This window comes from Oncorhynchus clarkii, chromosome 7 (genome assembly GCF_045791955.1).
Source record: "Oncorhynchus clarkii lewisi isolate Uvic-CL-2024 chromosome 7, UVic_Ocla_1.0, whole genome shotgun sequence".
Taxonomy (NCBI): Eukaryota; Metazoa; Chordata; class Actinopteri; order Salmoniformes; family Salmonidae; genus Oncorhynchus; species Oncorhynchus clarkii.
The window spans coordinates 84,287,044-84,303,278 of record NC_092153.1 but is presented as its reverse complement, the minus strand read 5'-3'; the positions used below and the strand labels follow the sequence as shown (position 1 = coordinate 84,303,278).

General features: G+C 47.2%; 1 protein-coding gene across 1 annotated transcript in view; it reads left to right on the top strand.

Annotated features, from left to right (window-relative positions):
• LOC139413924 (ATR interacting protein) overlaps nucleotides 1-16,112 on the top strand; it is a 47,969-nt gene extending 31,857 nt beyond the window's left edge. Inside the window, exons 10-14 of the mRNA XM_071161785.1 lie at nucleotides 6,477-6,619; nucleotides 7,585-7,676; nucleotides 9,062-9,148; nucleotides 10,090-10,369; nucleotides 15,697-16,112. Of these exons, the coding sequence (XP_071017886.1) occupies nucleotides 6,477-6,619; nucleotides 7,585-7,676; nucleotides 9,062-9,148; nucleotides 10,090-10,369; nucleotides 15,697-15,764 (670 nt within the window). The 3' untranslated portion in view covers nucleotides 15,765-16,112. The remainder of the gene's footprint in view (nucleotides 1-6,476; nucleotides 6,620-7,584; nucleotides 7,677-9,061; nucleotides 9,149-10,089; nucleotides 10,370-15,696) is intronic.
• Nucleotides 16,113-16,235: the final 123 nt, after the last annotated feature.

Genomic DNA, 16,235 nt, shown 5'->3' with positions numbered 1-16,235 from the left:
GCTAACAGTAGTGGTTGTAGTTCTGGGGCCTGACCAGGTTACACAGCTAACAGTAGTGATTGGGGCCTGACCAGGTCACACAGCTAACAGTAGTGGTTGTAGTTCTGGGGCCTGACCAGGTTACACAGCTAACAGTAGTGGTTGGGGCCTGACCAGGTTACACAGCTAACAGTAGTGGTTGGGGCCTGACCAGGTTACACAGCTAACAGTAGTGGTTGGGGCCTGACCAGGTTACACAGCTAACAGTAGTGGTTGGGGCCTGACCAGGTTACACAGCTAACAGTAGTGGTTGGGGCCTGACCAGGTTGAACAGCTAACAGTAGTGGTTGGGGCCTGACCAGGTTGAACAGCTAACAGTAGTGGTTGTAGTTCTGGGACCTGACCAGGTTGAACAGCTAACAGTAGTGGTTGTATTTCTGGGGCCTGACCAGGTTACACAGCTAACAGTAGTGGTTGTAGTTCTGGGGCCTGACCAGGTTACACAGCTAACAGTAGTGGTTGTAGTTGTGGGGCCTGACCAGGTCATTCAGCTAACAGTAGTGGTTGTAGTTCCGGGGCCTGACCAGGTTACACAGCTAACAGTAGTGGTTGTAGTTCTGGGGCCTGACCAGGTTACACAGCTAACAGTAGTGGTTGGGGCCTGACCAGGTTACACAGCTAACAGTAGTGGTTGTAGTTCTGGGGCCTGACCAGGTTACACAGCTAACAGTAGTGGTTGGGGCCTGACCAGGTCACACAGCTAACAGTAGTGGTTGTAGTTCTGGGGCCTGACCAGGTTACACAGCTAACAGTAGTGGTTGGGGCCTGACCAGGTTACACAGCTAACAGTAGTGGTTGGGGCCTGACCAGGTTACACAGCTAACAGTAGTGGTTGTAGTTCTGGGGCCTGACCAGGTTACACAGCTAACAGTAGTGGTTGGGGCCTGACCAGGTCACACAGCTAACAGTAGTGGTTGGGGCCTGACCAGGTTACACAGCTAACAGTAGTGGTTGGGGCCTGACCAGGTCACACAGCTAACAGTAGTGGTTGGGGCCTGACCAGGTTACACAGCTAACAGTAGTGGTTGTAGTTCTGGGGCCTGACCAGGTTACACAGCTAACAGTAGTGGTTGGGGCCTGACCAGGTCACACAGCTAACAGTAGTGGTTGTAGTTCTGGGGCCTGACCAGGTTACACAGCTAACAGTAGTGGTTGGGGCCTGACCAGGTTTCACAGCTAACAGTAGTGGTTGGGGCCTGACCAGGTTACACAGCTAACAGTAGTGGTTGGGGCCTGACCAGGTTACACAGCTAACAGTAGTGGTTGTAGTTCTGGGGCCTGACCAGGTTACACAGCTAACAGTAGTGGTTGGGGCCTGACCAGGTCACACAGCTAACAGTAGTGGTTGGGGCCTGACCAGGTTACACAGCTAACAGTAGTGGTTGGGGCCTGACCAGGTCACACAGCTAACAGTAGTGGTTGGGGCCTGACCAGGTTACACAGCTAACAGTAGTGGTTGTAGTTGTGGGGCCTGACCAGGTCATTCAGCTAACAGTAGTGGTTGTAGTTCCGGGGCCTGACCAGGTTACACAGCTAACAGTAGTGGTTGTAGTTCTGGGGCCTGACCAGGTCATTCAGCTAAAAGTAGTGGTTGTAGTTCCGGGGCCTGACCAGGTTACACAGCTAACAGTAGTGGTTGTAGTTCTGGGGCCTGACCAGGTTACACAGCTAACAGTAGTGGTTGGGGCCTGACCAGGTTACACAGCTAACAGTAGTGGTTGTAGTTCTGGGGCCTGACCAGGTTACACAGCTAACAGTAGTGATTGGGGCCTGACCAGGTCACACAGCTAACAGTAGTGGTTGTAGTTCTGGGGCCTGACCAGGTTACACAGCTAACAGTAGTGGTTGGGGCCTGACCAGGTTACACAGCTAACAGTAGTGGTTGGGGCCTGACCAGGTTACACAGCTAACAGTAGTGGTTGGGGCCTGACCAGGTTACACAGCTAACAGTAGTGGTTGGGGCCTGACCAGGTTACACAGCTAACAGTAGTGGTTGGGGCCTGACCAGGTTGAACAGCTAACAGTAGTGGTTGGGGCCTGACCAGGTTGAACAGCTAACAGTAGTGGTTGTAGTTCTGGGACCTGACCAGGTTGAACAGCTAACAGTAGTGGTTGTATTTCTGGGGCCTGACCAGGTTACACAGCTAACAGTAGTGGTTGTAGTTCTGGGGCCTGACCAGGTTACACAGCTAACAGTAGTGGTTGTAGTTGTGGGGCCTGACCAGGTCATTCAGCTAACAGTAGTGGTTGTAGTTCCGGGGCCTGACCAGGTTACACAGCTAACAGTAGTGGTTGTAGTTCTGGGGCCTGACCAGGTTACACAGCTAACAGTAGTGGTTGGGGCCTGACCAGGTTACACAGCTAACAGTAGTGGTTGTAGTTCTGGGGCCTGACCAGGTTACACAGCTAACAGTAGTGGTTGGGGCCTGACCAGGTCACACAGCTAACAGTAGTGGTTGTAGTTCTGGGGCCTGACCAGGTTACACAGCTAACAGTAGTGGTTGGGGCCTGACCAGGTTACACAGCTAACAGTAGTGGTTGGGGCCTGACCAGGTTACACAGCTAACAGTAGTGGTTGGGGCCTGACCAGGTTACACAGCTAACAGTAGTGGTTGGGGCCTGACCAGGTTACACAGCTAACAGTAGTGGTTGGGGCCTGACCAGGTTACACAGCTAACAGTAGTGGTTGGGGCCTGACCAGGTTACACAGCTAACAGTAGTGGTTGTAGTTCTGGGGCCTGACCAGGTTACACAGCTAACAGTAGTGGTTGGGGCCTGACCAGGTCACACAGCTAACAGTAGTGGTTGGGGCCTGACCAGGTTACACAGCTAACAGTAGTGGTTGGGGCCTGACCAGGTCACACAGCTAACAGTAGTGGTTGGGGCCTGACCAGGTTACACAGCTAACAGTAGTGGTTGTAGTTCTGGGGCCTGACCAGGTTACACAGCTAACAGTAGTGGTTGGGGCCTGACCAGGTCACACAGCTAACAGTAGTGGTTGTAGTTCTGGGGCCTGACCAGGTTACACAGCTAACAGTAGTGGTTGGGGCCTGACCAGGTTACACAGCTAACAGTAGTGGTTGGGGCCTGACCAGGTTACACAGCTAACAGTAGTGGTTGGGGCCTGACCAGGTTACACAGCTAACAGTAGTGGTTGTAGTTCTGGGGCCTGACCAGGTTACACAGCTAACAGTAGTGGTTGGGGCCTGACCAGGTCACACAGCTAACAGTAGTGGTTGGGGCCTGACCAGGTTACACAGCTAACAGTAGTGGTTGGGGCCTGACCAGGTCACACAGCTAACAGTAGTGGTTGGGGCCTGACCAGGTTACACAGCTAACAGTAGTGGTTGTAGTTCTGGGGCCTGACCAGGTTACACAGCTAACAGTAGTGGTTGTAGTTCTGGGGCCTGACCAGGTTACACAGCTAACAGTAGTGGTTGTAGTTGTGGGGCCTGACCAGGTCATTCAGCTAACAGTAGTGGTTGTAGTTCTGGGGCCTGACCAGGTTACACAGCTAACAGTAGTGGTTGTAGTTGTGGGGCCTGACCAGGTCATTCAGCTAACAGTAGTGGTTGTAGTTCTGGGGCCTGACCAGGTTACACAGCTAACAGTAGTGGTTGTAGTTGTGGGGCCTGACCAGGTCATTCAGCTAACAGTAGTGGTTGTAGTTCCGGGGCCTGTGAAAGTAATTTAGGTCAGTTACCTTTACTTTCTTGGGTACAGGAACAATGATCTTGAACATCTTGAACCAAGTGGGTACAACAGACTGAATAGGGAGAGACTGAATACGTCTGTAAATACTCCAGCATGCTGGTCTTTGCATCCTCTGAGTATGAGGCTTGGGATGCCATTCTGGGCCGGCGAGGGTTAACACGCTTAAATGACTTACCCACATCAACCACGGAGAATGAGAGCCCACAATCCTTGTGAGCATTGGGGGGGGGCCCGCGTCAGCGGCTCAATGTTTTCCTTGAAGCAGGCAAAGAAGGGGTTTTTCTTGCCTGGGAGCGAGGCGTCGGGGTGTCCACGACGTGGCTGGTTTTCCCGTGATTGTCTGGAGTCCCTGCCACATGCGTGTCGTGTCTGAGCCTCTGATTTACGTTCGAAACGTCACAGTGAGAACAACATCCTCTATGCACTTCCTGATGAACCCAGTCACTTCCTTGGTGTATACATCTATACTATTCTCAGAGGTGACCCGAACGTTTCCCAGTTCACGTGATCAAAACATAGATTCTGATTGGTCAGAACAATGTTGGAACAGTCCTTACCACGGGAGGAGCAGAATGGAGGTGTGATCTGATTTGCTGGAAGGGAGGGCGGGACAGAGACTTGCAGCCGTCCCAGATGGGAGTGTAGCAATGTTCCAGAGTCCGTGTTGCGCATCTATCCATCACAGGAGATGTGTTGATAGAGTTTCGGTAGCATTTTCCTCAGATGTATTTTTATTGAAGTCCCCAGTTACAATAAATGCGGCATCGGGATATGCGACTTCCTGTTTGCACATAGTCCAGTGGAGTTCCTTGAGAGCCGTCGTGGTGTCTTCTTGAGGGGGAAATATACACGGCAGTGACGATGACCGATGAAAATGATCTTGAGAGGTAATGCGGTTGGCATTTCACGGTGAGGTATTCCAGATCGGGAGAACAAAGGGACTTGGGTTCCTGTACGTTATCACACTTACACCATGAGTAGTTAATCATGAAACAAACCCCTCCGCCTTCCTTTTTCCCAGAGAGTTCTTTCTTACTGTCTGCGCGATGGATGGAGAACCCTGCTGGCTGAATGGACGAGGACACTATATCCGGAGAGAGCCATGATTCCCTACAACGGAGTATGTTGACAGTCCTTGATGTCACTCTGGAAGGAGATCCTCGCCCTGAGCTCGTCTACTTTATTGTCCAGGGACTAAACGTTATCGGGTAATAATTCTCTGAAGGGGTGGATGGTATGCACGCCGCCTGAGTGACTTGGGCCAACTCCTTCTACCTCTTCTCCGGCGTTTTGATGCAGCCCCTCAGGATGAAAAGAGCTGGAAGTTCAAACAAATGGTTTCTGGTGACCAATCTATTATCCAAACGTTCTTTCCTGCTGTAGGTAATAATACAAGAAATCTTCTGAGCAAATAATGTCTGAAACAACAACAAAGAATACACCCTTTAATGGTATTTTGGCAGCCATATTGGATTTTGGATGCCATAATGTGATTTAGAGCAGAGGATGCTGGTGGGAGGACCTACAGGAGGACGTCTTCATTTTAATGGCTGGAATGGAATCAATGGAAAGGAGTCAAACGTGTGTTCCATACAGAATGTTTGTGTTAGATACCCTTCCATCGGTTTCATTCCAACCAACAGAATGAACCTGTCCTCCTATAGCTCCTCCCACCTGCCTTCTCTGATTTGGAGTCGAGTCTTAGGGGCGCACCCTAACGTAATTGCAAGAGGTTGAACATGTAAAATCGACAGAGAAACATTTGACTGAAAATAATCGATAGTTTTCACTGTCTCAGCCCACTTGTTTTTCTTGGAGATGATTTTTAGATTAATAGCCACATCATAAAATGCGTAAAAAATTTAAAATATAGCAGGGAATAAAGTAAAAATTGGACTTGGAAAGTTGCCTGTTAATCAGCTACCAAAAAAGTCAAGCTTACGTTTATCATAAATCTCCATAGTTAATATTTCCTCCTATTGCATCTCTGTGTTTACAGGTCAATATTAACTAGATGCAGTAAGATATATATATCCTCATGCTGTCTGTTTGTTTGGCGTAGACAATTGACTACTTCTATTCAACATTTTTGCTGTTTATCAGATCTTGTAATATTGGGTTCTATATTGAGCTTATGTGGCCCACTCCTCATCCAACCAGGCATTATTTTGCATGTCAAATCAAATTTTATTGGTCACATACACATGGTTAGCAGATGTTTTTGGTCACATACACATGGTTAGCAAATTGTATTGGTCACATACACATGGTTAGCAGATGTTATTGGTCACATACACATGGTTAGCAGATGTTATTGGTCACATACACATGGTTAGCAGATGTTATTGCGAGTGTAGCAAAATGCTTGTGCTTCTAGTTCCGACAGTGCAGCTGTTGCACCTTCTTCACCACACCGTCTGTGTGGGTGGACCATTTCAGTTTGTCTGTGACGTGTTCGCCGAGGAACTTTAAAACTCTCCACTCATGTTTTGAGTTTAGGGGGCGTGTCTCAATATCTATCAATTTACCAATTTTTGTAGTAAAAAAAGAAATGTCCACAACAATCCATGTATTAAATGAGAGACATTAGAGATGTGGAACAACGCGGTTGTGTTTTGTTGTACCACGGCTTGGGGTAGCTCAAATACTAAAGCCCTTTTTTGAGGATTGGCCACGAGCCTACTATGTTTACTTATGTCATGTATCGTATTGCCTCCTTGCAGGTTCCAGTGTGTTGTGTCCAGTCCGGCTCTGTCTCGCTGCCTGTCTCTAGACTCGTCCTACCAGACCCTGTCTCTGTCGGTCTCCCTACTAGCTGGCCTGGCCCACAGCGATGAGCTAGCTTTTAGAATCTGCTGCCATACAGGTAACTACGGGGGCCTCCTCTGTAACTAAGGGGCGCGGCATCGGCTGTCATACATGTAACTAGGGGGCCTCCTCTGCTGTCATACAGGCAACTAAAGGGCCTCCTTTGCTGTCGTACAGGTAACTAGGGGGCCTCCTCTGCTGTCGTACAGGTAACTAAGGAGCCTCCTCTGCTGTCATACAGTTAACTAAGGGGCCTCCTCTGTAACTAAGGGGCGCGGCCCCTGCTGTCATACACGTAACTAAGGGGCCTCCTCTGCTGTCATACAGGTAACTAAGGGGCCTCCTCTGCTGTCATACAGGTAACTAGGGGGCCTCCTCTGCTGTCGTACAGGTAACTAGGGGGCCTCCTCTGCTGTCATACAGGTAACTAAGGGGCCTCCTCTGCTGTTGTACAGGTAACTAAGGGGCCTCCTCTGCTGTCATATAGGTAACTAAGGGGCCTCCTCTGCTGTCATACAGGTAACTAAGGGGCCTCCTATGCTGTTGTACAGGTAACTAGGGGGCTTCTTCTGCTGTCATACAGGTAACTAGGGGGCCTCCTCTGCTGTCATACAGGTAACTAGGGGGCCTCCTCTGCTGTTGTACAGGTAACTAGGGGGCCTCCTCTGCTGTCGTACAGGTAACTAGGGGGCCTCCTCTGCTGCCGTACAGATAACTAGGGGGCCTCCTCTGCTGTCGTACAGGTAACTAGGGGGCCTCCTCTGCTGTCATACAGGTAACTAGGGGGCCTCCTCTGCTGTCATACAGGTAACTAGGGGGCCTCCTCTGCTGTCATACAGATAACTAAGGGGCCTCCTCTGTCATGACTGGGTCTCCTTCACATTCATTGATTATATGACGTTATGTACTTTACCAACGTTTTCAGAGCTGGAATAAGTGAACAATCAATTGAAGATGTAAGGCATGTTTTAGTACATGTGTATTACTCTGTATGTGGTGGTGATGATATTGTCGTCCCTCCAGACTGGTGTCCGTTACTGAAGGTTTTCCAGTACATCACCTCCAGACCTGACAAGACCGTCACAGACTCTCACTGGTCACAGCTGGAGGTGGAGGTAACGTTGCTTCACCTCAGATCAGCTGTTGTTGAAAACAGAACAACATCGTAACTACTGGGGGGAGGCTCTGATATCTCTGATCTGATAGAAAACATGTTTCTGTTTATACATGCTGTCTGTCTGTCTGTTTATGCATGCTGTCTGTCTGTTTATACATGCTGTCTGTCTGTTTATACATGCTGTCTGTCTGTCTGTTTATGCATGCTGTCTGTCTGTTTATACATGCTGTCTGTCTGTTTATACATGCTGTCTGTCTATACATGCTGTCTGTCTATACATGCTGTCTGTCTGTTTATACATGCTGTCTGTCTGTTTATACATGCTGTCTGTCTGTTTATACATGCTGTCTGTCTGTCTGTTTTTCATGCTGTCTGTTTATACATGCTGTCTGTCTGTTTATACATGCTGTCTGTCTGTTTATACATGCTGTCTGTCTGTTTATACATGCTGTCTGTCTGTTTTTCATGCTGTCTGTTTGTCTGTTTATACATTCTGTCTGTCTGTTTATACATGCTGTCTGTCTGTTTATACATGCTGTCTGTCTGTTTATACATGTTGTCTGTCTGTTTATACATGCTGTCTGTCTGTTTATACATGCTGTCTGTCTGTCTGTTTTTCATGCTGTCTGTTTATACTTGCTGTCTGTCTGTTTATACATGCTGTCTGTCTGTTTATACATGCTGTCTGTCTGTTTATACATGCTGTCTGTCTGTTTATACATGCTGTCTGTCTGTTTTTCATGCTGTCTGTTTGTCTGTTTATACATTCTGTCTGTCTGTTTATACATGCTGTCTGTCTGTTTATACATGCTGTCTGTCTGTTTTTCATGCTGTCTGTTTGTCTGTTTATACATTCTGTCTGTCTGTTTATACATTCTGTCTGTCTGTTTATACATTCTGTCTGTCTGTTTATACATGCTGTCTGTCTATACATGCTGTCTGTCTATACATGCTGTCTGTCTATACATGCTGTCTGTCTATACATGCTGTCTGTCTGTTTATACATGCTGTCTGTTTGTTTATACATGCTGTCTGTCTGTTTATACATGCTGTCTGTCTGTTTATACATTCTGTCTGTCTGTTTATACATGCTGTCTGTCTATACATTCTGTCTGTCTGTTTATACATGCTGTCTGTTTGTTTATACATGCTGTCTGTCTGTTTATACATGCTGTCTGTCTGCTTTTCATGCTGTCTGTTTGTTTATACATGCTGTCTGTCTGTTTATACATGCTGTCTGTCTGTCTGTTTATACATACATACTGTCTGTCTGTCTGTTTATACATACATGCTTTCTGTCTGTCTGTTTATACATGCTGTCTGTCTGTTTATACATGCTGTATATCTGTTTATGCATGCTGTCTGTCTGTTCTCTATGGGCAGGTGGTGCGTTTCCTGACCAGTCTGTTCAATAGGAAGGCTTCCACGTGGAGTGTGTTTGTTGAGTCGTCCTGTCAGTGCCACAGTGAGGTAAGAAGCAGAGCTGTTTGTCAGCGGTATAGAAATAGAATGAATAGCTTGGGGTATTGGAACCTCTCACCGTAATGACCTGAATGGGGACGCCATTGGAACCTCTCACTGTAATGACCTGAATGGGGACGCCGTTGGAACCTCTCATCGTAACGACCTGAATGGGGACGCCATTGGAACCTCTCACCGTAATGACCTGAATGGGGACGCCATTGGAACCTCTCACCGTAATGACCTGAATGGGGACGCCATTGGAACCTCTCTATAACGACCTGAATGGGGACGCCATTGGAACCTCTCATCGTAACGACCTGAATGGGGACGCCATTGGAACCTCTCGCCGTAATGACCTGAATGGGGACGCCATTGGAACCTCTCGCCGTAATGACCTGAATGGGGACGCCATTGGAACCTCTCACCGCAATGACCTGAATGGGGACGCCATTGGAACCTCTCACCGTAATGACCTGAATGGGGACGCCATTGGAACCTCTCACCGTAACGACCTGAATGGGGACGCCATTGGAACCTCTCACCGTAATGACCTGAATGGGGACGCCATTGGAACCACTCACCGTAATGACCCGAATGGGGACGCCATTAGAACCTCACTATAATGACCCGAATGGGGACGCTGTTGGAACCTCTCACCGTAATGACCTGAATGGGGACGCCATTGGAACCTCTCACTATAATGACCCGAATGGGGACGCCATTGGAACCTCACTATAATGACGCGAATGGGGACGCCATTTTATTCATTCTGATTCCATAGTCAGAGCTTTGGAGAGTTGGTCAACCAAAGTGCCTTTTGGTGTCTGTCCATGGAAATTCTTATCTGTTGACATGGACTTTTTTCTTTTTAAGTGTCTTAAGAGTAGGAACCCTGGTTATTTCTAAACATCTCCTGACGGTGGTTGTCTGCCTGTCTCTGTGCTCAGGTAGTGAAGACCACAGTGGTGCTACTCCACAGGCAGTGGCTGGACCTCCGGGGCCGAGTGGATGGGAGCCCAGGGGGCGAGGCAACGATCCAAAGCCCAGCGTGGTGCTCCTCTCCTGGGGTTGATCTGCTAAGGGAGGCTCTGATGCTGCTCCACTGGCTCTTCCTCAACAACAGTAGCTTCTCAGAGCACTGCCTTCCTGTCCTCCACATGTATGACCAGATGATTCCTGCCATTAGAGACACCTTCAGGAGGATCCCCCACCTCTCAGAGAGTGAAGGTAGGTAGTGGGCAAACTATGTCCCGCGGCCCACATCCGCCCCACAAATATTTTTTTTAATTTAATTAAAAAACATTTATATAGGTTTTTGTAAAATAAAATATATGCTGGATAAAAATATAAACGCAAAATGGAAAGTGTTGGTCCCATGAGCTGAAGAATAAAAAAGATCCCAGGGATTTTCCACACAAACAAAAATTCTGTGCATAAATTAGTGAGCATTTATCCTTTGCCAAGATAATCCATCCACCTGACAGGTGTGGCATATCATGAAGCTGATTAAACAGCATGATCAAAGATGGCGCCGACAGACAGACAGCAGCTCTGATTCTAGATCCTAGAGCAACTTTACAGTATTTTTTTTTTTTTTGTGTGTGTTATTTCTTACATCAAATCACATTTCATTGGTCACATACTCATGGTTAGCAGATGTTAATGCGAGTGTAGCGAAATGCTTGTGCTTCTAGTTCCGACCATTGCAGTAATATCTAACAAGTAATCTAACAAATTCACAACGACTACCTTATACACACAATGTAAGGGGATGGAATAAGAATATGTACATATAAATATATGGATGAGCGATAGCCAAGATGCAGTATATGGTATAGAGTACAGTATATACATATGAGATGAGTAATGTAGGATATGTAGACATTAAAGTGGCATTATTTAAGGTGACTAGTGATACATTTATTAAGTCCATTTATTAAAGTGGCCAGAGAGTTGAGTCTGTATGTTGACAGCAGCCTCTCTATGTTAGTGATGGCTGTTTAACAGTCTGATGGCCTTGAGATAGAAGCTGTTTTTCAGTCTCTCGGTCCCAGCTTTGATGCACCTGTACTGACTTCGCCTTCTGGATGATAGCAGGGGTGAACAGGCAGTGGCTCGGGTGGTTGTTGTCGTGTTTGATTATCTTTTTGGTCTTCCTGTGACATTGGGAGCTGTAGGTGTCCTGGAGGGCAGGTAGTTTGCCCCCGGTGATGCGTTGTGCAGACCTCACTACCCTCTGGAGAGCCTTACGGTTGTGGGCGGAGCAGTTGCCATACCAGGCGGGGATTCAGCCCGACAGGATGCTCTCGATTGTGCATCTGTAAAAGTTTCAGGGCTATAAGTGACAAGCCAAATTTCTTCAGCCTCCTGAGGTTGAAGAGGCGCTGTTGCGCCTTCTTCACAACGCCGTCTGTGTGGGTGGACCATTTCAGTTTGTCCGTGATGTGTATTCGGAGGAACTGAAAACTTTTCCATGTTCTCCACGACTGTCCCGTCGATGTGGATGGGGGGGGGGGGGGGTGCTCCCTCTGCTGTTTTTTGAGGTCCACAATCATCTCCTTTGTTTTGTTGACGTTGAGTGAGAGGTTATTTTCCTGACGCCACACTGGTTTGCGCTTTCAGTTTTGCGCGAATGCTGCCATCAATCCACGGTTTCTGGCTAGGGAAGGTTTTAATAGTCACGGTGGTTACAACATCATCTCCAATGCACTTCCTAATAACTCACTCACCGAGTCAGCGTATTCGTCGATGTTAATGTCTGAGGCCACCTCCCAGTCCACGTGATCAAAGCAATCTTGAAGCGTGGAATCTGATTGGTCAGACCAGCGTTGGATAGACCTAAGCACAGGCGCTTCCTGTTTTAGTTTCTGCCTATAGGAGGGGAGCAACAAGATGGAGTCATGGTCAGATTTGCCGAAGGGAGGGCGAGGGAGGGCCTTGTATGCATCGCAGAAGTTAGAGTAGCAGTGGTCCAGTGTTTTGCTCAAGCGAGTACAACCATCAATGTGCTGGTAGAATTTAGGTAGCCTTGTTCTCAAATGAGCTTTGTTAAAATCCCCAGCTACAATAAATGCAGCCTCAGGATATGTGGTTTCCAGTGAAGTTCTTTCAGGGCCGTCGACGTATACGACACTGACTGGACTTTGTGCAAACTGGAAGCCACATTTATTGTAGCGGGAGATTTCAACAATGCAAATCTGAGGAAAACGTTACCGAAGTTCCACCAACATTTTGACTGAAGGACTCGTGCCGGAAAAACTCTCGACCGCTACTACTCCTTCTTCTGGGATGCCTACAAGGTCCGCCTCCGCCCTCCCTTCGGCAAATTAGATCACGACTTCATTTTGCTCCTCCCTTCCTATAGACAAAGCAAATCAAAGTTTATTTGTCACGTGCATCGAATACAACAGACCTTACAGTGAAATGCTTACTTACAGGCTCTAACCAATAGTGCAAAAAAGGTATTAGGTGAACAATAGGTAAGTAAAGAAATAAAACAACAGTAAAAAGACAGGCTATATACAGTAGAGAGACTATATACAGTAGAGAGGCTATATACAGTAGAGAGGCCTCATACAGTAGTGAGTCTATATACAGTAGAGAGGCAATATACAGTAGAGAGGCTACATGCAGACACCGGTTAGTCAGGCTGATTGAGGAAGTATGTTCATGTAGATCTGGTTAAAGTGACTATGCATATATGATAAACAGAGAGCAGCAGCAACGTAAAAAGAGGGGTTGGGGGGGGGTACACAATGCAAATAAAGAAAACTCAAACAGGAAGTACCTGCGCTAAGGTCTATTCAACGCTGGTCTGACCAATCGGAATCCAGGCTTCAAGATTGTTTTGATCCCACGGACTGGGATAACATTGACATATACACGGACACGGTGACTGAGTTCATCAGGAAGTGTATAGGGGATGTTGTTCCCACGGTGACTATTAAAACCTACCCAAACCAGAAACCATGGATAGATGGCAGCATTCGCGCAAAACTGAAAGCGTAAACCACCGCATTTAACCATGCCAAGGTGACTGGGAATATGGTCAGATACAAACAGTGTAGTTATTCCCTCCATAAGGCAATCAGACAGGCAGAACGTCAGTACTGAGACAAAGTGGAGTCGCAATTCAACGGCTCAGACACGAGACGTATGTGGCAGGGTCTACAGACAATCACAGATTACAAATAGAAATCCAGTCATGTCGAGGAGACCAACGTCTTGCTCCCGGACAAGCTGAACCCCTTCTTTGCCCGCTTTGAGGATAACGCAGTGCCACCAACGTGGCCCGCTACCAGGCTATGGGAGGACGTGAGTAAGACATTTAAACGCTTTAACCCTCACAAGGCTGCCGGGCCAGACGGCATCCCTAGTCGCGTCCTCAGAGCATCCGCAGAGCAGCTGTCTGGTGTGTTTACAGACATATTCAATCTCTCCCAATCTCAGTCTGCTGTCCCCACTTGCTTCAAGATGTCCACCATTGTTCCTGTACCAATGAAAACTAAGGTAACTGAACTAAATGACTATCGCCCCGTAGCACTCACTTCTGTCATTATGAAGTGCTTTGAGAGACTAGTCAAGGATCACATCACCTCTAACTTACCTGACACCCTAGACCCACTGAAAACTTCATACCGCCACGATAGATCCACAGACGATGCAATCACACTGCACACTGCCCTATCCCATCTGGACAAGAGGAATACCTATGTAAGAATGCTGTTCATCGACTATAGCTCAGCATTTAACACCATAGTACCCTCCAAGCTCATCATCCAGCTAGAGGCCCTGGGTCTGAACCCCGGCCTGTACAACTGGGTCTTGGACTTCCTGACGGGCCGCCCCCAGGTGCTGTAGGTGTCCTGGAGGGCAGGCAGTGTGCCCCCGGTGATGCGTTGGTTGTCAGACCGCACCACCCTATCCAGAGAGGTGCCTGCCCTCCAGGACACCTACAGCACCCGATGTCACAGGAAGGCCAAAAAGAACATCAAGGACATCAAACCACCCGAGCCACTGCCTGTTCACCCAGCTACTATCCAGAAGGCGAGGTCAGTACAGGTGCATCAAAGCTGGGACCGAGAGACTGGAAAAACAGCTTCTATCTCAAGGCCTTCAGACTGTTAAATAGCCATCACTAGCCGGCCTTCACCCAGTTACTCAACCCTGCACCTTAGTCTGCTGCCCCATATACATAAACATGGAATCACTAGTCACTTTAACAATGTTTCCATACTGCATTTACTGTATTTTAGTCAATGCCACTCTGACATCGCTCATCCTAATATTTTTCTATTTCTTAATTACATTTTACTTCTAGATTTGTCTGTATTGTTGACAATTGTTTGATACTACTGCACTGTTGGAGCCTTTGGCTACACCGCAATAACATCTGCTAAATACGTGTATGTGAGCAATCAAATTTGATTTGACACAGGTGCACCTTGTGCTGGGGATAAAATAAAAGGCCACTCTAGAATTTGCCGTTTTCTCACACAACACAATGCCACAGATGTCTCGAGTGTTGAGGGAGCGTGCAATTGGCATGCTGACTGCGAGTGTCAAATAATTAAAAGTTAATTTCTCTACCATAAGCCGCCTCCAACATTTTCGAGAATTTTGCAGTACGTCCAACCGGCCGCACAAACACATGTATGGCGTTCTGGTGTGAACAGAGTGCTCCATGGTTATGGTATGGGAAGGCATAAGCTCCGGACAACGAACAGAATTGCTTTTTATCAATGGCAATTTGAATGTGCAGAGATACCGTGACCAGATCCTGAGGCCCATTGTCGTGCCATTCATCCACCACCGTCACCACATGTTTCAGCATGATAATGCACGGCCCCATATCGTAAGGATCTGTCCACAATTCCTGGAAGCTGAAAATGTCCCAGTTCTTCCATGGCCTGCATACTCACCAGACATGTCACCCATTGAGCATGTTTGGGATGCTCTGGATCAACGTGTACGACAGCGTGTTCCAGTTCCCGCCAATATCCAGCAACTTCACACAGCCATTGAAGAGGACTGGGACAACATTCCACAGCCTGAACAACTCTATGTGAAGGAGATGGAGATGTGTCAAGCTGCATGAGGCAAATGATACTGACTGGTTTTCTGATCACACCAGATACTGACTGGTTTTCTGATCACATCAGATACTGACTGGTTTTCTGATCACATCAGATACTGACTGGTTTTCTGATCCACACTCCTTACCTTTTTGTTAAAGGTATCTGTGACCAACAGATTCATATCTGTATTACCGTCATGTGAAATCCATAGATTAGGGCCTAATGACTTTATTTAAATTGACTGATTTCCTCATATGAACTGTAACTCTTTGAAATTCTTACGTTTATTTTTGTTCAGTAAATTTTTTTTAAACACTCCAGGCCACACTGCAACTTGGTCCAGAAAGTTTGACCCCCCCTGTCTTAGAGGGTGGATACTGCACATGTACCCGGCCAGTTATACATTCAATATCTCCTCTTTCCTTGCAATGATCCTTTTATGTGTCCTGTTTAACTCGTGTTTTCTGTTTTTGTTAGAATTGGCTTTGGATGAGATTTGTCGTCCTGAGTCTGAGGATACTGAAGATATGGACACTGGCTCCTGACCTGTTGTCCTACACCGGAGTAGTGTTCAGTTGCCCCTAGATGCTGATCTTGGGTCAGTTTTTGCAATTCCCCTCTACTAATGGTTAAGGTTAGGAGGGGGAAGATAACTGAATTGACCCCAGCCCTGCTATGTACTGGGACCAGTTTCCCTATATAATGTGCTACAGTAGTGCCCAGAAAAGGGCCCTAATTGGGACGCAGGTAATATCTTGTTGGTTTTTCTGACAAATGTCTGACTGTTCTTGATATTGGAATGTGAAAATATTTTGTGATTACTGTACTGAGCTCTTTGTGAGTTTTTATTTTATTCCATTAAATAACATCAATGTTGCAAACGACAATTGTAATTTGTACTCCGTGTGTCATTTGTTACGCCATGTTTGGCTTGACATAAAGTGTCTGTTCCATATGTATCAAAATGAAAATACCGGAGGCACCAACAGATCTGGGGATCAGGCTAAATAATGATA